This window comes from Medicago truncatula, chromosome 6, assembly GCF_003473485.1.
Source record: "Medicago truncatula cultivar Jemalong A17 chromosome 6, MtrunA17r5.0-ANR, whole genome shotgun sequence".
Lineage (NCBI taxonomy): Eukaryota > Viridiplantae > Streptophyta > Magnoliopsida > Fabales > Fabaceae > Medicago > Medicago truncatula.
Window position 1 is genome coordinate 11696706 of NC_053047.1, and position 25682 is coordinate 11722387.

Consider the following 25682-nt stretch of genomic DNA (forward strand, 5'->3'; position numbering starts at 1 on the left):
AAAAATCTACTCATTTATTTGACATTTAATATTATCTATGTATATTACATTTTGATTGGTTGATATCATGAGAGGCTAAATTACCCTTTAAATAAGAAAGGGTAACGTAGCCCTCACCGTTAATGTACCATATTAAGCAAGTTGCAAAGAGGGAAAAGATTAACCTTGACATATATACAGAAGTCATATACATTTATAAGCACGTTGAACAAATTATCATATAGTTGACATTGTCACCTTAAACTTGAAATTTTACAATACAATTTGAATGAAGTTTTAATCTTTTTTTACAAAGTCAACAATGAGTTGAGAGGCTAGCCCGGTGATGTTAGTTGTTGCAGCTGCATGGACTATAATGAAAGAATATTTTAGTAAAGTTTGTTTCCAATGATTCTTTTTATTCTTTACTGCATTCCCAACCATAATACCCTCTTGCACACCATGCCTCTCATCATTTATCTTCTTCACTATAACTGCATCAAATACACTTGAAAGAATGCTCGTATAATACTCAAATTGTTCTTGTTCCGCAATCACGTTAACATCGAGCCACGTAAAGACCAAATCAAGTGCATTATTGATCTTTTCCTTTTCTTTTGACGAAAGCATCAAACTAATATCCTTATCATTTATAGCATTCCTCATGTTGTATGCATACGTCTCTAGTACAACTCTCGCTTCTACCTTCTTCATATACCTCTTGTCTTCATCTTTGTACTTCTCAGCTTCTTTGATCTTCCTCTCAATATCCTCCTTTGACAACCTTCCCTTGTCACTTATTATTTTAACCTTCTTATTAACTCCAAGGGACTTTTCCGTGCTACAAACGTCTAAGATGCCATCATCATCGATTTGGAAGCTGATTTTAATCTGAGGAACACCTGCCGGAGCCGGAGGAATTTCCAAAACAAATTTTCCAAGCAAGTTGTTTTCCCTAGTTATTTTCCTCTCACCTTCATAAACATGAATTAGAATATTCATTTGGTTGTGCAAATGTGTGGTGAATACATGTTCCATTTTGGCAGGAATTTTGGTATTCCTAGGGATTATTGTGTTCATAATCCCCCCATGAGTCTCCAATCCAAGGGACAAAGGAATGACCTCCGACAATTGTAAATCTTTCTCACTACACTCACCACTCAATATAGAAGCATGGACAGCAGCGCCATATGCCACCGCCTCATCGACATTGATGCTTTTGCATAAAAGCTTCCCCCCGAAGAAATCACTCACCATTTGTTGCACTTTTACAATCCTGGTAGAGCCACCAACAAGGACAACATCATGAATGCTACTCTTGTCCATCCCACTATCAATTATACACTTTTCCACAATCTCCATGCACTTGTCGAAGTGATTCTTGTTGAGTTCCTCAAACTTTGCACGACTAATCGATGAGTAGAAATCTATACCTTGATTTAAACTCTCTATCTGAATGGTGGTTGTAATATTGGAAGAAAGTATCCTTTTTGCTTTCTCGCAAGCAGACTTCAACCTCCTAAGGGCTCTTGGATCTCCACTAATGTCGATTTTATACTTCCTCGAGAACTCATTCACAAAATGGTTCACCATTGTATTATCAAAGTCTTGTCCCCCAAGGTGAGTGTCTCCTGCAATCGCCTTAACATTGATAGCACCTTTCTCAAATGTGAGAATGGACACGTCCAAAGTACCACCTCCTAAATCAAAAATGAAAACATGTTTACATCCATGATTAAAAGGTTTCATGTCAAGACCATATGCAATTGCAGCTGCAGAAGGCTCATTGATTATTCGCATAACATTGAGGCCAGCAATAACACCCGCATCTTGGGTGGACTGGCGTTGTGAGTCATTAAAGTAAGCAGGCACAGTTATAACAACATCCTTCACTGTTGATCCAAGGTAAACTTCAGCTATCTCGGCCATTTTTGCCAATACCATCGATGAGATTTCTTCAGCAGCAAAATGCTTTTCCTCGTCTTTATAGTTAACAACAATCATGGGTTTGTCATTGAGGTTGCCAATTACTTTGAAGGGCCACGACTTCATATCACTTTGTACGATTGAGTCGCAAAACTTCCTACCAATTAGCCTCTTTGCATCTACAAAACAAACAAAAGAGTTGAGTACACTATGAGAAAAAATGATGTACCATTTTCTTTGCATTTGAATAAATCTGTATGTATAAATAGGATAACTCTAATATATCTTTGAATATGAAAAATTGTTATATATCAATTATGAATCAAATTACACTGATGTAACATGTATCGTTACATCACTAAATAACTTTTTATTGGATATATTTTCATTACAAAATTTATAGCTGGATTAAAAATTATTTTGCATATAATACATCTATAAAATCATTTGAAATATAATATACAGATGGTTTAAAATTATTTCCATATCAAGTTCAGTTGGTTCCAAACCCAGCTTGTATCCAAAAGAGTTAATATATGTTTACCTGATGTAATATTAGCGGTTTCTGATTACCCCATATAAAAAGAATTAGATTCAAACTCTGTAATTTGAAGATTGTTTGGATTTAGATTTTTATGAATTTTGATCGTACAAAATCGATAAAATGACAGTGATAAACAAAAATTCGTTCAAAATACAGAGTGTGAAAGTACCTTAAATATTGAAATTTGATGTCATAAAATAAAAAAACTAAAGAATCTTCAAATTAACAGAGTTGAAATCTAAAAAAGAAACTTTACAGAAAGTAAACCAAAAACCGTTAATATTACATAGACCCTATCGAAAATAAGAATTTTAACTAAAGAAATAACATAAATAGGATAAGTTTCATGCATTAAAATATCATATATAGTTGGCTCATCAAACATTAAAATCAAGGAAAAACATGATAGTTTATCTTAGAGTATTGTTGTTCACACATTTGGTTTGGCTGAGAAATACGAGTAATTTTCCTTAATACCCTTCGGCAGTTAACCATCGAAATTTTAAAGAATCGGCTGCAGTTAACTGCTGAGGAAAACTTCAGTAGTTAACTGTCGAGGAAAACTTCGATAGTTAACTGCCGAGGAATTTCAAACCTGAAATTAAATAAGGAAATGCACCTAAATTTTCCCTTAATTAAATTTAATTCTTTACTACATGATTTTTTTTATAATGTTGTTGATTTCATTCATATAATTTTGTTGCCATAAATGAAGAAATATGAGATCCTAGAACTACATATTCGATCATGTTTCTTACTAGTAATAGAAAAGAGGTTTTATTTCTAAAAAAAAAAAAAAGAGGTTTTATTAATAGAATGAATAATTACAAATGTAATTATTTGAAAGAGAGATGAATAATATCTAAAATATTATAAAGTAGAGTAAATAGTCAATTTCCCCCCTGAAATTGTAAGTTTCATCAATTACCCTCCTGAAATTAACAAAACTTCAATTACCCCCCCTGAAATTTCACAACGTTATAAAAATTAATATTATTTTTTCCAAAAACAAACAATTAATAGTTAAATATTAAAACTAACTATTAATTTTGGAATTTGGGAAAACTACATGCATATATACATCAAAATAGGCTCCAAAATGGGAAAAAAAAATGTATTTTTTAAAGTGACAATAATGGGATGATTTGTGGATTAATATTGGGGGTTGTGTAGTTTAAATGATTTGAGAAAATTGTTGAAGGAGTTTGAGGAGTTAAAATATTACGATGGTGAAGGAGAACATATAAATTTAAATCTGATTATTAATTTGTTTATAAACCTCTAAAAATAATAATTTGTCTATTAGAAATAACCATTATTGTCACTTTAAAAATACACATTTTTCCCTATTTTGATGTATATATGTATGTAGTTTTTCCAAACTCCAAAATTAATAGTTAGCTTTAAATTTAACTATTAATTGTTTGTTTTTAAGAAAAAAATAATATAAATTTTTAAGTTTGGGGGGCATTTTGCACATAAGTGCAAAACTTTAGGAGGGTATTTGCAAAACGTCATTTCACTAACAGAAAAATTTGACGGAGGGGGTAAATTGACTAACGTTGTGAAATTTCAGGGGGATAATTGAAGTTTTGTTAATTTCAGGGGGGTAATTGATGAAACTTACGATTTCAGAGAGGAAATTAATTATTTACTCTATAAAGTAATAATAGGTTAGTCAAACCTATAAATAATGACATACATCAATGAAATTAATTACAAATATAATTATTCTATCATTTATAATGTTTTTTGTTGTTGCATTTTTTTTATTGAATCACCATTTTAGGTCCATTAATTACCGATGACGAACATTTTTATTTTTTGTTGTTGCGTTTTTCATGTTAATTAAAGTAATAATATCTGAAATATTAGTATAAAGTAATAATAGGTTAGTCAAATCTATGAATAATGACAAACATCAATGAAATTAATTACTAATAATTTCAAATATAATTATTCTATCATTTGTAACGTTTTTGTTGTTGCATTTTTTTTTTTTATTGAATCATCATTTTAGGAATTATTAACTACCGATAGTAGATATTATTCATCTCTCATATTTCTTCATTTATGGCAACAAAATCATATGAATGAAATCATAAAAATAATTATGTTTAATTCCTTAAAAGGATTAAAGAATTAAATTTAATTAAGGAAAATTTAGGTGTATTTCCTTATTTAATTTCAGGTTTAAAATTCCTTGGCAGTTAACTGCAGCCGGTACTTTAATATTTCGACATTTAACTCCCGATGATCATTTAAGTAATTTACTTGTGTTTATGAGCCAAAACTAAATGTATCAAACAACAATACTCTTTATCTTATCATGTATCATTTTATCCTAAATAAAATCAAGAATAATTGAGTTTAGAAGCTTTTACCAAAAACAGTGTTGGTTGGGTTGGATGCAGCCATATTGGAAGCAGCATCACCAATCATTCTTTGAGAGTCAGTGAAGGCAACATAAGAAGGTGTTGTTCTATTCCCTTGGTCGTTCACTATTATCTCTACCTTATCATTCTTCCATACAGCAACACAAGAATAGGTTGTTCCTAGGTCGATTCCTATTGCAACTTTCTCACTTTTTACTGTCATTTCTCTCTTGCAAGGTCACCCAGGTTTTGAGAACAAATTGTTGTTTGTTTTGGCTAATGTATAAGGTTTTCTTTGAGGGCTTGGCTTATAAAAAGAAGTACAATATGAACTTCTTTGTAAGTTTCGTTGCTGTTTCGGATTAGTTTTCATGATTTTAAGGTTGGTGGTTATAATTTTCACAAATAACTAGTGGATAATAATTTGCTTAAAAACAAAAAACAAGCAGTGGTGCATAATTTAAGACAAAAATATTTGCAACGACTAGAAGTCAAGCTGACACTTTCCTCGAAATTGATTCAGTAAACTCTTATCAACTGGAGTTTTGCTACTTGCAAGAGTGAATATTCTCCTTGGATAGCATATTAAATCCATCTATATAGGCTATAACCCTTATTTATAAAATAAAAAGGAAAAAAATTCATTAGACGCCAAACTTGCATTTCAAAAATCCATTTTGATTTTGTGCCTTACCCTAATAGAACAACCTTTCTTTCCCATGGAAACGGTTGGGAATTCCGCCTTTATTGCGATCTATCCCTAGTCGCTTAAATGCTACATTTGAGTTGTCTTGTGTTGGCTTTGAGGGGGTGGATTTAGTCCCATATGGGTTGAATTGGACTAAGTGTATAGAAGAGGAGGCACTCCATGCTTTACAAGCCGGTTTTGTCAAGATGAGTTAGGCTACAAATTTCTACGGTTCGCAAATACTCCAGAGTCGGAAGAGCATTTTTTTTGTAAAGTGTTTTCCCTAGTTATTTTCCTCTCACCTTCATAAACATGAATTAGAATATTCATGTGGTTGTGCAAATGTGTGGTGAATACATGTTCCATTTTGGCAGGAATTTTGGTATTCCTAGGGATTATTGTGTTCATAATCCCCCCCGAGTCTCCAATCCAAGGGACAAAGGAATGACCTCCGACAATAGTAAATCTTGAACCTTCTCACTACGCTCACCACTCAATATAGAAGCATGGACAGCAGCGCCATATGCCACTGCCTCATCGACATTGATGCTTTTGCATAAAAGCTTCCCCCCCGAAGAAATCACTCACCATTTGTTGCACTTTTACAATCCTAGTAGAGCCACCAACAAGGACAACATCATGAATGCTACTCTTGTCCATCCCACTATCAATTATACACTTTTCTACAATCTCCATGCACTTGTCGAAGTGATTCTTGTTGAGTTCCTCAAACTTTGCGCGACTAATCGATGAGTAGAAATCTATTCCTTGATTTAAACTCTCTATCTCAATGGTGGTCGTAGTATTGGAAGAAAGTATCCTTTTTGCTTTCTCGCAAGCAGAGTTCAACCTCCTAAGGGCTCTTGGATCTCCACTAATGTCGATTTTATACTTCCTCGAGAACTCTTTCACAAAATGGTTCACCATTGTATTATCAAAGTCTTGTCCCCGAAGGTGAGTGTCTCCTGCAATCGCCTTAACATTGATAGCACCAATCTCAAATGTGAGAATAGACACGTCCAAAGTACCACCACCTAAATAAAAAATGAAAACATGTATACATCCATGATTAAAAGGTTTCATGTCAAGACCATATGCAATTGCATCTGCAGTAGGCTAGTAGAGTCATTGATTACTCGCATAACATTAAGGCCAACAATAGCACCCGCATCTCGAGTAGACTGGCGTACGTTGTGAAACATTAAAGTATGTAGGCACAATTATAACAACATCCTTCACTGTTGATCCAAGGTAAGCTTCAGCAATCTCGCCCATTTTTGTCAATACCATGGATGAGATTTCTTCTGCAGCAAAATGCTTTTCCTCGTCATTATAGTTAACAACAATCATGGGTTTGTCATTGAGTGGTGCAACGGTATTACATAGAAATGTCACCAAGTTGTAACTGGTTTGAATCTCTCTTGCTGTGTTTTTCATAATTTTTTTTAGAAGTAAAATTAGGGTTGCAAGATTTAATAGGATTTATATATAAATATACTAGACTTTTGACCCCTGCGAAGTCTACTAATAAACACAAACAAACTTAATATTCCAAATAAAATACTACCTCCGTCCTTAATTATAAGAGCCTTTTGAGAAAAAAATTTGTCCTTTTTTATAAGACCCTTTTGGTATTTACAAGTACATTAATTAATTCTTTACCAACGTACCCTTATTTATTTTGCATTTTTTTCTTCAATCAACAATAAATATTATGTTGAAAACATAAATTAACTCTCTCTCTCTTAAGGATAAAATTGTAAAAACAATAGTAATTACATAGAAATTTAATACTACAACCAACTTTCTTAATTTCCGTAATTTTTGCAAAAAGCTCCTATAACCAACTTTCTTAATTTCTTAATTTTAATAAGCAATAAATTTACCAATTTCTATTCTCACTCATCAATTCCTGCGGTGAATACTCCTTTTAAAAAGACATCAAACTATATTTGTTTGAACAATGCAAATAACCCAAAATCCTTCCCAAACATACAAACTAATTAATATTATTTAGTCTCAGTGCACAATCTTTTTTCTTTTTTTTTTTTTTTGCACTTTCTTCTACTAATAGGAATATAATATTTGCATAAAACACAGACATGCAATGGACAAAACATATTTGAGGTTTACTACATCAGGATCTACTTTATTTGCACAGTTGGAAGCAACATATAAATGAGCCTTCATATACATTATGCGCAGTAGAAATAAATCAAAAGTATAGCAGATCTTTCAAAACACAAAACCATAACCGAAACAGTCATTAACGGAAACAAAAGGACAACTGACTTGGACATCAGCAACACAACCGAAACTCCATAATCTTTCAAGAGACTTCACTCATAGGCTTCAACCTTAACATGCACCAGCTTAGGCTCTTTTGTAACAGATGCATCTTCACCAATCAAAACAATATCATCTAGTGATTCGACGCTATCAGCAGATCGCTTTCCCAAAGATTTGATAGTTGGAGTCACAACTGAATCAATTGCGGAAACTTCGTCTTTGTTGCTTGAATCAACCAGCTTTGGCTCTTTTGTAGCAGATGCATCAGAACTAAGCACAACAAAATCATCAAGTGATTCCACGCTATCAGAAGACCACTTTCCCAAAGGTTTGCTAGTTTGAGTCACAGCCGAATCAGCCGCTGCAACTTCGTTTTTGATGCATATATATTTTTCAGTTTGTTGCTGCTAACTACAACCTATATAATTTAAAAAATCCTAAACTGCAAAATAAACGATCGAAACACACAAAAATAGATATTTTTCTAGCAAAACCCATATATATATCGGGTGATATACACATTTACAAACAGCAAGTGGATCCACGTCCCAATTTAAAGGCCATAAGAGTCGCGTGGTAACCATTGAATGTAACGAGACATGTTTGTAAACCAATGTTGTTAAATATCGGCCATGGTCGCGCCTTGAAGGGATTGCATTATTTGAAGAGTCGCTGATTTTTTGGCAAACACCACGGCTAATTTGTGAAGGATGGAGGTTTCAAGGTTTCATGGCATTTTATTAATGGCTTAAAGTGGCTTCCCGCCTTGGTCCTATCATCCATCACACATAACACTTTTATAAACCATTAAGTTTTTATAGAATGCAATAACATATTGGTAACTAAGTTGCATAGTTAGCAAGCCTAGGTAGGAAGGATGATTGCTCGTTGACAGATCTTTAATTTGAAAAAATTTGCATCAAAATCTTCATGAGAAATCATATAAAGGAGTTATATACTTCTATAAGCAAACCAGACAATTTATCTATCTTAAAGTTGACATTGTTACCCCTTAAACAATAATTTTCCCAATACAATTTGCATGAAGTTTTGACTACTATTTGGCTAATTGATAAAAATTATATACCAATGAAAGATAAGTTAGAAGATGACTTAAAAATTCTACTAGAGTTTCACTAAAATTGACTAGAACAAGTAGAAGATAATTCAAATTCAAATTCATTGATTAGGGTTTTGGCCAAAAGCCTACATTTATAGAAGGAGTGAATACCCAAATTCGTCCTTGGATTTGCACGAATCGGCCAAAAACATCTCCCAATTAGTCGAAATGCACGCTTAGTCCCTGAATTTAACAAACGTCAATCAAATTAGTCCTTCCGTCCAAATGCACCGTTAGTGGTGCTGAGTTGTCTTCCTGCATGGCTTGTTGTCTTGTACACGTGTACAAGGACGAATTTGATTGAAACGCACAAAATTTCAATTGTACTTTTGAATTCAATTTTTCCTGCTTTTCCAAATTTACCCTTGTAATACCTATACCTTTTCATGATCACATTTCAGCAATTCCATCAAAAACATCCCTGACCGTTCTTCTTCCCGCCTAACCCTTCATCATCTTCATCAGCATCATCTCCGGCGAGGAACGTTGCAAAAGAGTCAGTTTTGATAGAAGATTTCGTCATTTCAAAAGGTAACGTCGTTCCTGTTCGTTTTCCATTCAATCATGTTTGTTCTCGTTCGTTTTCTCCGTTAATGCAGAAAATGTTGGAAATGTACCAGGAAATGCAGAAAATCATGTTGCTGAAAATGGTGGAGGTGTTGTAGAAAATGTTGGAAATGTTAATCCTGGACATGTTGTAGCTGGAAATGATGGACAAGCTGCACAAAATGCCAGTGTTGGAAATGTTGCAATTCAGGGACAAAATGATGTCAATGGTGTTGCAAATGAAGCAGTGCTTAGACAGGTATGAATGTTAGATTCTAAGGATCGATTTTCTAGTAAGTGTAGAAATTCAGGGACTAATTTGATTGAATTTTTTATTAAATAGGGACTGATATGATTGAAAATGTTGTTGCAGTGTGTTCCTGCAAAGAGGTATGGCATTAGAGGTCCAATTATTTCAAATGAGAGACCTAAGCAAATACCAGTGAGGGGTCCTGCACCTGACATTGTTCGAGTGCCATATCCAAATTATGGTCCATCCGGTTCAAGTCAACCTAAGTTCATGGAGTTTATCCCAACCCCCGACTTTCCAAAGAAGTGAAGCTTGATGCATGCTTAGATTGTGCTTTTTGGAATATTTTGCTTTGTTTACATTATGCCCTCTAGTTGGGTTCTTTTTGGCTATGTAATATTTAAGAACATCATTTATGACTTATGACTTATGACTTATGAGATATGACTTATAGTTGAGTTGCTTTTGCCTATGTAATATTTCAAACTTAAGAGATATGACTTATTTAATGATATTTTCAAGGATGAAGTTGTGTGTTTTGTCATTTTTAATTCGTTTGCTGCAAATATATGCATTAAGGATCAACTTGAAAATATGTTTTTATAATTCAAGGACTTATTTGACGTTTTTTTGAAATAATTCAGGGATCAATTTGATGGCAAGTAAAAATTAATATGGACTGTATTAGAAAATATTTTTTGAAATCAATCAATTTCGTCCTTGAAATTTTTTGTCATTATACATCAATTTAGTCCCTGCTTATGTGGCGTCTGACGTGGCATCCCATCTGAGATGTTAACAGCCACGTCATCCCCGTTAACGCCCCAAATGGACGTAGGGACTAATTTGATTGACGTTTGTTCTGCAACCTTATTATCTTCAAGCCACTTAAAGACCAAATCAACTGCGTTATTGATATTTTCCTTTTCTTTTGACGAAAGCTTCGAGCTAACATCTGGATCATTTATGGAATCCCTCATATTGTATGCGTACCTCTCTAGTGCATTTCTCGCTTCAACCTTCTTCCTATGCCTCATGTCTTCATCTTTGTATTTCTCAGCTTCTCTTATCATCCTATCAACTTCCTCCTTTGACAGCCTTCCTTTGTAAGGATTTTCTATTCTAACTTGCTTGATTTTCACATTTATAACAATTTCTTAAAAAGATGCAGGTATTTTTTGTAATTTGATCATTTTTCCTTTAGAGCAATTTTTTTTTCAAAAACACGTTATTCAACCGGTGCGAAGCACTAATGTCATATATGTTTCTGAGAATAGGTAGTGTAACGCCCCAGATTTTGATCCAAGACATTACTTAAAAATGATATGTTTCTTTAAAAAATATTTGAGTGAAACTAATAGAAAGATAAACTGTTAAAAATAAATCAATAAAAAATTACTCCTTAATAATAGAATTCAAAAGTATTTTAGAAGTTACAAATACAACTTAATGAAAATTAATCTTCTTTTACATTGAAAAACGCAATTTGCCCCCAAGTACGCTTCGATCACACATCAAGCTCATATTTCATCTTTGGTGCCTACAACATTATATTAATGTAAGGGTCAATTTCCGTATCCAAATTGGTTCATACTGAAAGCACAATAAACAATGCTCTAAAATAGATAGTATAAAATCTTCTCGATCAAAAAGAAATAAAAATAACAAGCCATCTTTTAAGAAAAGAACTCAAATGAAATTATGCATGAGATGCATGCTATGCTCTTAAGTACTACATGATCCAGATATAAACAAGCCACAAAGGCTAAAACGAGCCACAAAGGCTATGCAAATGTTGTGATAATGAAACAAGCCACAAATGCTATGCATATGCCATGCCATGATGATTAGTTTCAAAAATTAATATTCTAGCCACTTAGGCAAAAGCAAAATAGAACCCAACCACTAAGGCAACCACACAACTAAATCATAAACAAATTACATCCTTTTTATTCTCAAACATCACAAAGCAAATAAAACATAATAGAAATCGATATCACCTTCTCATATATAAAATTCATAAATAAATCCAAGCTTTAATAATTATATTTATCTTTTAATTATTATTATTATTTTTATTTTCTTTCAAACCGACAAAAATCTCTACCACTATTTCATAATAAGATCCTAACACTTAGTAAGAACGTATGGGGAAAAAGCCCTTACCTTGGTCGTTTCCTCTTTTAACAACATGAAAATTTACCATCGCACGAAAGATAAGAGTGTGCCCAACGCTAGAATCACACAAAATGGAGGAGAATGACTAAGAAATATTTTTGGATATACACAAGATGATTGTTGTGTGGGATATATGATAGACTCCATCTATTTCTTTCTTTTACTAACTATTTGAAATGTGTAACTCTTAGGAAGGTGAGAGTGGTTTCAAATATTAAGAGACAAATAGATGCAAAGCAAGACACGTTACAAAATAAAGATAATTTATGGTGAAAATGAATTAGTAATAAAATCAAATCACTCGGGTCAAAGGTACTACTAGAGAGAGAGACTCGTAAGACCAACAAAACATTTAACCATCTTAAAATAATTTAAAGCATTATATATAAAAATATTAAAATAAATAGAATTATTAAAAAGAACATATATAAAAATATAAAAATAAATAGAATTATTAAAAAGAACATATATTAAAATAGAATTATTAAAAAGAACATATATTAGATAAATTGCATCAACATTATTAAAAAGAGTAGAAGCCTGAGTGCAAATTCTAATAAGTTTTAGGCCCCGTTTGGATTGGCTTATTTTGAGCTTATGTGGGCTTATCTACTACCATAAGCCTTTTTAAAGGTGTTTGGGTAAATAAATAAAAATAGCTTATCATAGTTTCATAAGCTGCTTATGTCATATTTTAATAAGCCTAAATTTTCAGCTTACCCACCGGCTTAACAAGGAGCTTATGAATTTATGTAACCTCCTTCGATTCTCTCTGGATCCACTTTTTCAAAACATATATTTTTATTTTATTTTTTTGTTTTTAGAAAAAAAAAACATATATTTTAATTATAATGTTAGTTATCTTTGGTTGTGCATGAGTAACAAAATGGCTATATATTTATCTTACTAAAGTAACACACGTAACTACGATTTTTTTTTAAGAATGATTTTTATTATTTTTTTGTTACATAACAAAATGAAACTGAATAAAAAAAATAAACTTAACTTGTCTTTTTTTGGTAACAAATTGTACATTAATATCTATATATATGGTAAGTTTACAATCATAATTTTCCAAGTTTATATTTATATTATTATACTTTTTTTTAAAAGAAAGCTTATCATATATTATTATACTTGTGTATAATGATGTTTAGACTATTTATTTACACCTCGAATGTTAATTTTGTCTAATAAGGATTTTCTATTCTAACTTGCTTGATTTTCACATTTATAACAATTTCTTAGAAAGATGCAGATATTTTTTGTAATTTGATCATTTCTCCTTTAGAGCAATTTTTTTTCAAAAACACGTTATTCAACCCGTGCGAAGCACTAATATCGTACATGTTTCTGAGAATAGGTAGTGTCATACATGTTTCTGAGAATTGAGAAAGAATTGGCAAAGGTGTTTTGGTTTGGTTATAGAGATTGTGATGCTTTTGTGTAGGTATATATATCTTGGGGGTTATTCGACAGTGAAGTAGAAGTTGCAAGGTCCTAAGCACTAATGAATTATTACATTCTACCTGCACTGAATTTATTACAGTTGATTATCAAGCTCATTTGCAATGCATCCAACATGTATCTCCCTTTTGATTTTCCAATTGGTAAGTAAAATTATCATTGTACAGAATAGAAAGTACAATGCCTAAATTGTAGCATGGACTTTCCTTAGCAAGTTCAAATATGTTTTGATAAAAAGTAAGCAATCAGATATTTTGAAAATGTGATCACAATCGTGGATTTAGAAGAATATAAATCAATGCGATCACTGAGTTTGAATAAGGATTTGTCACTGTCAATCCTTCATAAATGTTGTTTTTTGATACACTAAAAAACCAAAAGCAATTTATGAATTATATTGGAGCCTGTGACTGTTAATTTTCGTGTAGTGTAGAGGAGCTCAAGTTATTTAGTATGATCATGATGATGTTAATTAACAAATATGAGGATTTGTATTATTCAGTCTATGTATATTTGTTTAGATTACATAATATGTGCACTATTTGGCTGTGTTTCTTATCTAGTGCGGTAACATTTTGGGATTGGCTTAGGACACTTGGATTTTATCTTAAGAAATCAGTTTCATTTGACTTATTCAAACATGTAGTAAGGATTAAAAATAAAAATAAAAACAGTATTCAACCCGTGCGAAGAACGCGACCTTCGTTCTCAAAATTACGAAGAATAAGAATGTTCCGTAATTTGAACATCCCTCTTTTAGAGAAATTTTTTAAAAAAATACATAATTTAACCTGTGCGAAGCACGGGTTTGTAACTAATTTATCTATGAAAATGGTTTTGGGTTTTCTTTGAAATAGGAGATTCTTGGAAAAATTGGAGTTTATGTGGAAAAAATTGGAGTTGCATTGGAAAAATAGGAGTTGATTTGGAAATTCTTCGATAAAATAATATAAAGAGGCTGTTCATGTGCTTCTCTCTTTTAACTCTTCCATTTTCTTTTTTAATTCTAGAAATAGAGTGTGACATTTAGATTTTTTATAAATAAAAAATTACACAACTGACATCGTCATCACTTAAGTGATTCAACAAGATGGTTTAACGGTACAATTTAACGGTAAAAAATTACACAAGTGACATCCTCATCACTGACATTGTCACTTAAATTTGAAATTTCACGGTACAATTTGAATGAAGGTTTAACTTTTTATAAAGTCAATCATTACAGAAGAAACTATTCCGGTGATGTCACCTGTTGTAGCTGCATACACTGTCTCGAAACAATATTTGGCTAATAATGGTAACCAACGATTCTTTTTTTTGTTCACGGGATGTCCAACCATAGTACCTTCTTGCACACAATGTCCCTCATCCTTTATCATCTTTATAACAATTGGATCAAACACACTTGAAAGAATGCTACTATAATGTTCAAAATCTTGTTGTTCTGCAACCACATTAACGTCAAGCCACTTAAAGACCAAATCAGTTGCGTTATTGATGTTTGCCTTTTCTTTTGACGAAATCTTCGAGCTAATATCCGGATCATTTATGAATTCCCTCATATTGTATGCGTACATCTCTAGTGCATTTCTCGCTTCAACCTTCTTCCTATGCCTCATGTCTTCATCTTTGTATTTGTCAGCTTCTCTTATCATCCTATCAACTTCCTCCTGTGACAGTCTTCCCTTGTCATTTACTATTTTAAACCTTTTATCAATTCCCGAGGCTTTTTCCGTAACAGAGACGTCTAAGATGCCATCATCGTTAATTTGGAAGTTGACCACGAAATGTAGAACACCTTTTGGACGTGGAGGAATTTCAAACTCAAAAGCTCCTAGCAAGTTGTTGTCCTTAGTTATTTGCCTCTCACCCTCATAAACATGAATCGAAATAACTTTTAGGTTGTCTTCAGCTGTGGTGAATGACTTTTCCCTATTGGTAGGAATCGTGGTATTCCTAGGAATTATTACGCCCATGAGGTCCCCTTTCATATTAATTCCAAGGGACAAAGGATTGACATCCCTCAATGTCAAATCTTGAAACTTTTCACAAATCGCACCACTTGCTATAAAAGCATGGACAGCAGCGCCATATGCAACCGCCTCATCTACATTGATGCTTTTACATAACTCCGTCCCACTACCCTTATTAATTCCAAAGAAATCAATCAAACGTTGTTGCACTTTTACAATCCTGGTAGAGCCGCCAACAAGCACAACATCATGAATTTTACTCTTCACTATCCCACTATCTTCTATACACTTTTCTACACTCTCCATGCACCGGTCAAAAAGACTCTTACTGAGATTGTCGAAAATTCCACGACTAATCACTGAGGAGAAATCTTCACCTTTATATAAACAATCTATCTCGATGTCAGTCTTATTATTGGATGAAAGTGTACATTTTGCTCTCTCGCAAGCAGTCTTCAGCCTCCTAATGGCTCTTGGATCTCCACTAATGTCGAGTTTATGTTTTCTCAAGAACTCTTTCACAAAATGGTTCACCATTGCATTATCAAAGTCTTGTCCCCCGAGGTGAGTGTCTCCTCCAGTGGCCTTAACATTGATATCACCATTCTCAAATGTGAGAACAGACACGTCCAAAGTACCACCACCTAAGTCAAAAATGAAAACATTTCTACATCCATGATTAAATGGTTTCAAGTCAAGGCCATATGCAATTGCAGCTGCAGTAGGCTCATTGAGTATTCGCAAAACATTGAGGCCAGCAATAGCACCCGCATCTCGAGTAGACTGGCGTTGTGAGTCATTAAAGTATGCAGGCACAGTTATAACAACATCCTCCACTATTGATCCAAGGAAGGTTTCTGCTATCTCGCGCATTTTCACCAATACCATGGATGAGATTTCTTCAGCAGCAAAATGTTTTTCCTCGTCATTATAGTTAACAACAATCATGGGTTTGTCATTCAGGTCACCAATTACTTTGAATGGCCACAACTTCACATCACTTTGTACTATGGGATCACTAAATTTCCGACCAATTAGCCTCTTTGCATCTACAAAACAAAAGAGAGTTGTGTACACTATGAAAAACAATTGGATCGCTTTATGAATTAATCATTCTATGTGGATTTGAATAAATCCATATATATATAAATAGGATAACTTTAATATATATAGCTTGTATAGAAAATACTATTATATATTTAACCCCGTAAGTAATACAATCTTGGGATTTTGGTCCCTTATAAAAAACAATAACAAATCAGCTCCTATGTTTATCCTCTTTTGCACTTTTGGCCTTCCGACCAATTTTAATCAAATTAATGCATATGTGACACCCATATCACTTTATTTATTAGGTTTAATTGCAGTTTTTCCCCCTAAGTATCATAATCTTGCGATTCTGGCCCCTTAAAAAAATATAAAGTCACACGTGGCACCCCCTTTAAATGATATGTGGCCAAAATCGTAAAATTGTGATATTAAGGGATCAAAATTGAAACTAAGCCTAATATGTATTGTTACAACGTGAAATAACTTTTTATTGGATATTTTCATTACAAAGAGAACTCTTTATTTTGCTTATGAACTCGTGGGATACACAAAAATTGTATTATCATGTATAAAAATAAAACTAGTACTAATCTATCACGTCTTTGAATGAACTTTGAGTTAAAATACTCTTATTAAAAAAAAAATCATATATATAAGCCACAGTTGCATAATTCTCTTACAAAATAATCATGCATGTGTTTTCTTAAAAATTTAGTAGAAAGTAACGAACATTGTCGATATGCTCATGAACTTTACTAATAATTTTGTTAAGCTTTTGAAGATCTATTAATATAAAATAATAGTGGTCATTCATCATGAGTTATTGCTTTAAAAAAAACAAAGAACCAAAACTTTCAATAATCTTTACTTCTAATTTTCATATCAGATAGATTATTGAAAAGAAATATTTAGTTTCTCTTCTTGTTAATTTCTTTATATTGTAATAGAACCGAAAATACATATTAATAAAAAATATATCAAATACACCTACTAATACTATCACACTTCAAAAAATAACCGAAAATACATACTACTAAAAAAAAAGGATTAAATATGTTTTTTAGTCCCTATAAATATACCATATTTTTTTAATATTAAATGAGTCCTCGTATATTTTCTCATAAAAATTACTCAACTTTTTATTTTCTTTAAAAAAAATGAGTAACCTATTTCACTATATTTTAGCGTTATAAAATAAAAAGTTATAATATGTAGTAACAAATTTAATCATAAAATATTTGCAACAAACTAAAGTTGGATGACGTCTTCAAAATAACTAAAGAGTGCAACATCATAGTTTGTAACTCTAACATGTTTTGATTTTTAATATAGAGGATGTGTCAATTTTAAAAATTTGACTTTGATTTTCAATATAGAGGATGTGTTGTATCAATTTTAGAAATTAGACTTGATTTATAACAAAAACATATTTTTAAAAGAAAGATTATAACCAAAACCTTTGTTATTCTCCTTCCTCCCTATGAGAATGAGAATGAAAATAAAAATAAAAATATGAACATTATTGGGTAAGTAAGTTTATTGGATCAATGTCTGGTTTTACTCAAAACCCGTTATTTTTTTTTTATAGATTTTTCATTTTTTAAAACCATATCCACTCAATCATCCAACCCATTTTTTTGGATGGATTTGAGGGATTTTTTTGGGTTGACTCAACCCATTTAATATACACCCATAAAACCATAAGGAAAGGCATAAAATTATTACTCCCTCCGTCCCAAATTGTATGTCACTTTAGAAAAAATATTTGTCCCAAATTGTATGTCGCTTTACAATACCAATGAAAAATTAATGTTACTTTTCCTATTATATCCTTAACTATTTATTACTCTCTCTTCTTTCAATTCCTTCATTTATCTTTCTCATATCATTTATTGAGGATAATTTTGTAAAACAACTCATAATATCTCTTTCCCACACAATATTAATTACATTTCTTAATATGTGTGAAATGCCCAAAACGTCATGCAATTTGGGACGGAGGGAGTAAATGTATAACATCTATCGAGACAAAATATGATAGTTTACCTCTATCAGATAAAATTAATTGCACTATTCTTAATAATTACTACTCCCTCCGTTCCAAATTGTATGTTGCTTTAGGGAAAAAAATTTGTCCTAAATTGTATGTCGCTTTACAGTTACTTTTTCTATTATAACCTTAACTATTTATTACTCTATCTTATTTCAATTCTTACATTTATTTTTCTCATATTATTTATTAAGTACAAGTTTGTAAAACAACTCATAATATCTCTTTTCCACACAAAATTAATTATATTTCTTAATATATGTGAAATGCCCAAAACGTCATACAATTTGGGACGGAGGGAGTAATATTTATGTATCATAACCCCTTTCAAAAAAGATATTTCTGTATCTTAATAATTAAAATTTCTATTTATTTAAATATAATTAAATTTAATTCATTTTAATATATGAATTTTCTGCCAATTTTTTTATAATATATCAAGTAGATATAACACTTATGTTCCCACACCTACGCTTCACTCTTCTTTCATACTAGTATATTTTATTTTTTATTTCACCCTTTTCTCTCCTTTTATAGAAAATTATCAAAGAATTCGATTAAAGTACGATCCATGAAAGATGAATCTTCCAGATCGTTTACTGTCACTGTTTGACCGCATGTTCTTCCTATTCTCTTCCGACATTTTTCTACCAAAACATGTTTTATGAAAGCAAACTACCTTTTGTTTTTGGAATGAGAAAGGAACTACCTTTGAAATGGGTTATTTTTATGTGTTTGATATATTTTCAACCAGTGAAAACCACCTTTAGACACAACTCCACCACCACTAAATTCCTCTTCTACAATTTAATTTCATGAACATTTGGAATGTACTCACTTCGATTACTATTATAAATAAAAATCAATTTTTTAGATTCATTTATTAAATTATGTATTTGATCTATAATTAGTAAAGTCAAGAATAATTGAGTTTAGAAGCTTTTACCGAAAATAGTGTTTGTTGGGTTCGAAGCAGCTATATTGAAAGCAGCATCACCAATCATTCTTTCAGAGTCTTTGAATGCAACAAAAGAAGGTGTTGTTCTCTTCCCTAGGTCGTTCACTATTATATCTATCTCTCCATTCTTACACACTGCAACACAAGAATAGGTTGTTCCTAGGTCGATTCCTATTGCTACTTTCTTACCTCTTCCTGACATTTCTTTCTTTGCAATCACTCACAGGTAACAAAGTTTTGAGTAGAAAATATAGAACGATGAGTTTTGAGAATAAATTGTTGTTTGAGCTGTTTCATTAAATGTAAAGATTTGTGCATATATATAATAATATTAGTCTTACTATCACAAAGTAGTACGTGTAAAATTTCAACATTCTCTCAACTTATAAGTGAATAACAAAAGTTTAATATATATTTTTTTTAAATAGACAAAATGACAAAGTCATCATAAACTCGCATACACGAAGTAGAAATATTAGGATTCGAACCCCAGTTATAACGTCTGACCTAACAAAAAGTAGAAATATTGGGATTCGAACCCCGATTATAACGTCTGACCTAACAATTTGTCATTTTTTGCTAGTTGAACTATGACTTATGTGACACAAAAGTTTAGTATTTTTTTTTTTTATTTGTCGAGAAAAGTTTAGTATTCTACTAATTGATAAATGCTAAAATATAGCCATGGGCACTTATTAGCATATGACCCTTGATAAATTAAAATCACTCAAAAATAGAAGGATTCAAATTATTCAATTAATAATATTTTTTCCGTCTCAAATTATAAATCCTTTTAAAAAAAAATTGTTTTAAATTATAAATCATTTCATAATACCAATAAAACGTTAATTTAATTTTTCAAATTATAATTTAAACTATTTATTAAGTATTTTTATATCTAATAATTTTTTATACTATTTTTTCGAGGGACAAATGAGTCAACAAAATTGTTGTATCTATTTTATAATATGTACTAAATACATTAATATTTATTGATCTATTTTTCTCTTACAAAAAGATCAACAAAAGTGTTTATTAAGGAGATTATTAGAAATGTCCTAAGCATATCACTTTCAGCTAGAATTTAAATAACCTTATCGTTTTGAAATAACATAAAGTTATTGATGTTCTATAGTAATTTATTTGGTGATAAGCATATCAAGTGAGGTAGGAGAGATGCATCATATCAGTGAGCTGTAGGCAAGTGGATAAGTTGATTTTAAAGCATATGATTATTTGGGGTGTACAACATCACGTCAATTGGAGCCTCATCTTTTGAGGAAATATCAGTCTTATCTTATGTTATCTTTTGGATTGAATGAGACCCATATACCCAAGTAGTCTTATGTTATCTTATCAAAATGACTCCATCAACCAATAAACATTCATTAAAAGCCTTACCCAGTGGCCCTCATCCAACAAATATTCTTTTATGAACACAATTTCTCATTAGAAAAAACACAGATTTATTTTTAAATAAAAAAATGAAACTTTTCCTTAGTACAAACAATCCAACCACACACTGTCCAATCCAACCACACACTACAATACGAATGAATTTTCACTTTATCCAACAACTGATCAATACTGTTTTTCTTGTGGCTAAATAGTCTATTATTATGTTCCACATGAAAGACAAATGAGCTGCATAAAAGATCGCTGCGCAACCAACCCACCTGTAGAATAAGTAAACTGAACAAAATGACCAGAAATACTATAAGGATCGGTCATGGAAACACCTATCCAATCACGGACTAAATGCCAAAGATCCCTGATAATTGTACGAGAAAGAAATAAATATTGAGCCGTTTCGATTTCTCCACACCTGGTCATACACAAATGCGTGTCATGATTTAGGATTCCATGCATCACCAAATTTTGGACAATACCGTTGCCTAAGGAAGAAAGGAGTGTCGAAGGAAGAATTCAACCTGAAGGTTGAAAATCAGAAGGAAATTAAGAAGCCTTAAGGACAGGGGCTACCGAGCACAAGTTAGACATATCTGTCAAGCTCATGACATAAAAAACGCGCTCAATAGGAGACAACCTATTCCGTCAAGCTAAGGACTCAAAAGAAGCGTTGAATATAAGACAACTTATTGATCGTCGGGACTAAGACATTAAACAATCGCTAAATGGGAGGCAACCCATTAGTTTATCTTTTCTGCATTTCTATTTTTTGCTAAGTTATGATTTCCTAACTAATGTCATTTCTTATTCTGCTACTAATACTTAAGTTTTATCTTATAAAATTGTATTTTTTTTTTTTTTTTTGCATTTACAAATACAACAATTTCTTTTATGCTTTAATTTTGTTTTAGTTTTAGGAAGTCACTTCAAAGTGTTCACAGTGGAGGCTAGTTTACTTCAAGAGCACAATACTTTTTGGGGCTTGCTACTGAAGGTACTTATAGGATCAACATCTCTTTTCTGAATGCTATTTTTTCTCGAATTTGCTGTCGTTCTTTACGGACGATCAGTTAAAATATAATAAACATAAGACATTTTTTTCTTTGGTACCTTGATACTTTCAAGCCACCCTTTTTATATTCTTATTATCCTTTTTGAAACCACTTTGAGCCTTCAGAAGATATTTCTTTCTTATTACTAAGTGACGAATCATGTCACAGTCCTGAACTTTAAAATCACCTTGTTTGATTTCTCTTGGAGTTAGATATGATATTATCTTGACTGTGTATGGTTTGATGCTTAGTTTGACGTTGCTCTTTGGAATTAACAACATTTTATGTTTGGGGTGGGGTAATGATGGTCGGATTAGGCAAGTGTACCCAATCGTTTACCGAGTACTAAAGTGATAAGTAGAGTATCGTATCCACATGGGTTGTCGTTTCTTCGAAATAATTCGTGTTACTTATTTTAAATTGACGATATAAAATAAAAGAGATAAGGGTTAGAAATTGCAATTTTTATAAGTTTGCAACATAGCAAGTTACCTGTTTTTTGTTACATAAAAGGAAACAGCGGTTAGGACTCTTTAAATCCCCTCTATTTACTTTGTTGGATATTGAATAACATTCATTAATAGACTATACAAGTGATGAGATTGTTGGGACATTCTAGCCTAATCGGTTGTCAAGTTGCACCTGCTTATCGCACAGTGATCCTTACGTGTGGGGTCTATACTATCTCGGTTGATTTAGGTTTATCCCTCTGATGGCTAACTGCACTTGACGATCGCACAGTGATCCTTACGTGCGGGGTCTTGCTAATTCAAAGGTAATTGAAACATATACTTAAATTGGCATTCCAGGTTTTCCAAAGGCAATGAAGGCCAATGTTGCAGTAGGTCAGCCCATCTGTTAATCTTAGGACACTCATAACACACTCTCATTTTCCCCTAAGTAGTTATACAAACGAGCAGCCCTATCAACATCTACCTTACCTAGAGGTCGGGGACAATGGTTTTATTTAGGTTTATTTCTCTTGGTGTTTGTTTCCCTAATTACTAAACTAGCTACATCCGAGGTTCAACATATTTTACTCAATATTAATAATGTCACATCCTAAGTACCTACTACTAGGGTCAACTCTCTTTTGGTATCTTTCGCTAGTTTACTAATCATCTACTTTCTAGACGGATAATTACTAGTATAAGGAAATAAATATCAAGATATAAGCATCCAGATAGTAATAGAAATGTCAAGCCCTCTCACGAAGTAAGTATCTAATCTAGGGTTGCACCCCGCCATAATATATTAATCTTAAGCAAAACTTAACAGCAAATAAAAAATATATTAAAATAAAATGACATTAAATTAAATAATTATCCAACAAACGCAAACCGATGTTCATCTTAGAACCCTAACCTATAGATATCTAGTTACACATGATAACTAAGACAAAAATACAAAAAGATAAAAATATATCCTAGAAAATATAGGAGAAGATATAACTCCTCCTTGACTCCTATAATAGCCTTCCTATTGAACTGCTCAAGTTCTGAACGAGAAATTGTGAATGAGGAAGACTATATTTGTATAGAAAGTTTTCACCTAACTTGGACTAAAATCACAAACTTCTAGGGACGAAAAAGTCACGAAAAATGATTTTTTTCGCAAAACTCATGTGTCCCGCGCCTAGAGTCATGCGCCTAGCGCATGTGCCTGGATCTTTCATGCGCCAGGAGCTTACAAATTGCTATGAATGTGGCAAGTCTTATAAAAGCTAATCTTATTATCTAATCCTAAACTACAATGCAAACAAAACATCAAAAACCCTAATCCTATGTTTTGAGTGGGAAACTAATGCTTTAACCTCACTTAATGCCATTTTTGAATTTCAAATCATGTACCCTTTTGGAATGTGTGCTCATGTGGCTAATTAAATGCAGATTTTGAAATTCAAATATCCCACCTATTGGAATTGTGCTCCCTTCTTTCCAAGACATGCAGTTACCCACTTCCCAATGCAAAGGAATCTGAACCAAACAACTACTTCCTTGCATTTTGCTCTCTCTCCCCTTTCACGCCCATTTTTCTCTCTGTTCAGAAAAAGTCATCAATTTTCAGTCCCTCTTATCTTCTCTCTCACTTCAGTTCCTCTCTAAAAAAAGCATCTTCTCTTCTCACACTTTATTTCTTTTCTTCATTTTCCGACATTCTTCTTCAATTCTCCCTTTCTCTCTCATTGTTTCTCGCATGGCTCTTCGTGTCTTAGGTTTGGGTGTTCTCTTCATCGCCGGCCAGCCTCACCAAGGCAATAAGCATCTTCAAGTTTTATTGAAGGAAAATGCTTCTATGCAACAAAATTTATATGAGCTTCGATCCCTCGGGTATGCGTTTTCAGTTTCGTTACATTTTGATATCGTGATTAGGGTTTTGGTATCACTGGTGTTATTTTGATTGATTTTTCCGATTTGATAGGAAGGGAGCTTGAAGAAGCGGGAGTTCTTAGTGAATCGGCACAGTCGCGGAAGGTTTTTCTTTTCATCAACGATCTTCTCTCTCATTCGCTGCTCTTCGAATGTAGTGTTTAAAGAAATTTTTTGAAATGTGTAGACACGAAAAACTTCCATTATTATTAAATTTAAAGTTATGACATTTGAAAATATGTGATGTATTTTTGTTTTTCTCTAATACATTTACATTGCCGCACGGATGAAAAGTCTAGATCGACCACCCTTGCCTAAAATTTTTGTAATTTACCAGCATGATTTTTTCCCTTTTTAAATTGTATTATTATTTTTTAACATTGTATTTGCACAAACAGATTATTAGTTACAATATAATTAAATGTTTTTTTGCCATCAATATGACCCGTGCAGCAGCACGGGTGCAAGGTCTAGTAGCAAGCAATCCTACAAGTTGAAAGGAAAGACAAGAGGATGAAGGCTGACATTTCATGGGTAGATGAAACTATGGAAGCTTTTAGAAAAATAATTTCTCAAAAAAATTATCATGCATCTCATGTAAATGAGCATATTGTATATAAGTATATTGAATCTTCTAAGGTTTTATTTTTTATTTTTTTAGGGATGAATCTTCTAAGGGTTATCATAAATTTTTGGATGTCGAATATTGTGATGGTTTTACTAGCATACATAAAGAGATATTATCATTAAAAAGCAAACAAGAACACGCCTATAAACCTCAAATAGAATTTGCTACGAAGTCAAATGGTGTTACACCTTCTTTTAAAAAACCTTACAAGAAATACTCTTATGTTAAAAATATTGATAGCAAATCCTATGTCATTATTGTGGTAAAATGGGACACACCACACTTCATTCTTACATTATAAAAATTGAAGTTTTTAAGGCTTTGTTTGAGAGTTTGGAAGGGAAGGAAAGGAAGGGCTTTGAGGGGTGCAAAATATGAGGATAAATAGAGAAATTCTTCAAAATTTTTAAAAGAGTAGTTTTTTAGATAATGATAAATTAATGCATATGATTACTTTATTTTTAATTTTAAAAATATTATGACAACATAGATTAAATTTGAAGAAGGGTTTTGTATTATGGAGAAAAGTTAACCATAATGAGGAGGGTCTTATTAACCCTCCAAAACCCTCTACCAATACAATTCTTTAGTTCCTCCAAATGAGGAGGGTTTTGTATTATGGAGAAAAGTTAACCCCCCAAAGCCCTCCTTCCCATTTTCCTCTATTTCTTCTACTTGCTCATTCCTTTTTTCCCAAGCCTTCCCCTCCAAACTCGTAAACAAAACCTAAAGAAATCATGATGTCAGTCACAAAGGGGTAAAGATCCCCTCCATTTATAAAAAGAAATAGAAGATACAATTTGAAAAGAGATAAACACAAAAAATAGTTG

General features: G+C 32.2%; 3 protein-coding genes across 3 annotated transcripts; all 3 read right to left on the reverse strand.

Moving 5' to 3' along the window:
• Positions 1 to 213: 213 nt before the first annotated feature.
• LOC25495973 (heat shock 70 kDa protein 18) lies at positions 214 to 5273 on the reverse strand. The gene is made up of 2 exons (XM_013596239.3): positions 4834 to 5273; positions 214 to 2084 (listed from the first exon to the last, which is right to left on the reverse strand). Exons 1-2 carry the CDS (start codon positions 5045 to 5047, stop codon positions 277 to 279), a joined length of 2022 nt encoding a protein of 673 aa, XP_013451693.2. The 5' UTR covers positions 5048 to 5273; the 3' UTR covers positions 214 to 276.
• Positions 5274 to 6046: 773 nt separating this feature from the next.
• LOC25495975 (heat shock cognate 70 kDa protein) lies at positions 6047 to 6787 on the reverse strand. Its single transcript, XM_039826910.1, has 2 exons — positions 6703 to 6787; positions 6047 to 6546 (listed from the first exon to the last, which is right to left on the reverse strand). Exons 1-2 carry the CDS (start codon positions 6785 to 6787, stop codon positions 6047 to 6049), a joined length of 585 nt encoding a protein of 194 aa, XP_039682844.1.
• A 7624-nt stretch (positions 6788 to 14411) lies between these two features.
• LOC25495977 (heat shock 70 kDa protein 18) lies at positions 14412 to 19706 on the reverse strand. The gene is made up of 2 exons (XM_013596243.3): positions 19382 to 19706; positions 14412 to 16384 (listed from the first exon to the last, which is right to left on the reverse strand). The coding sequence occupies exons 1-2, from the start codon at positions 19593 to 19595 to the stop codon at positions 14559 to 14561; spliced, it is 2040 nt and encodes a 679-aa protein (XP_013451697.2). The 5' UTR covers positions 19596 to 19706; the 3' UTR covers positions 14412 to 14558.
• Positions 19707 to 25682: the final 5976 nt, after the last annotated feature.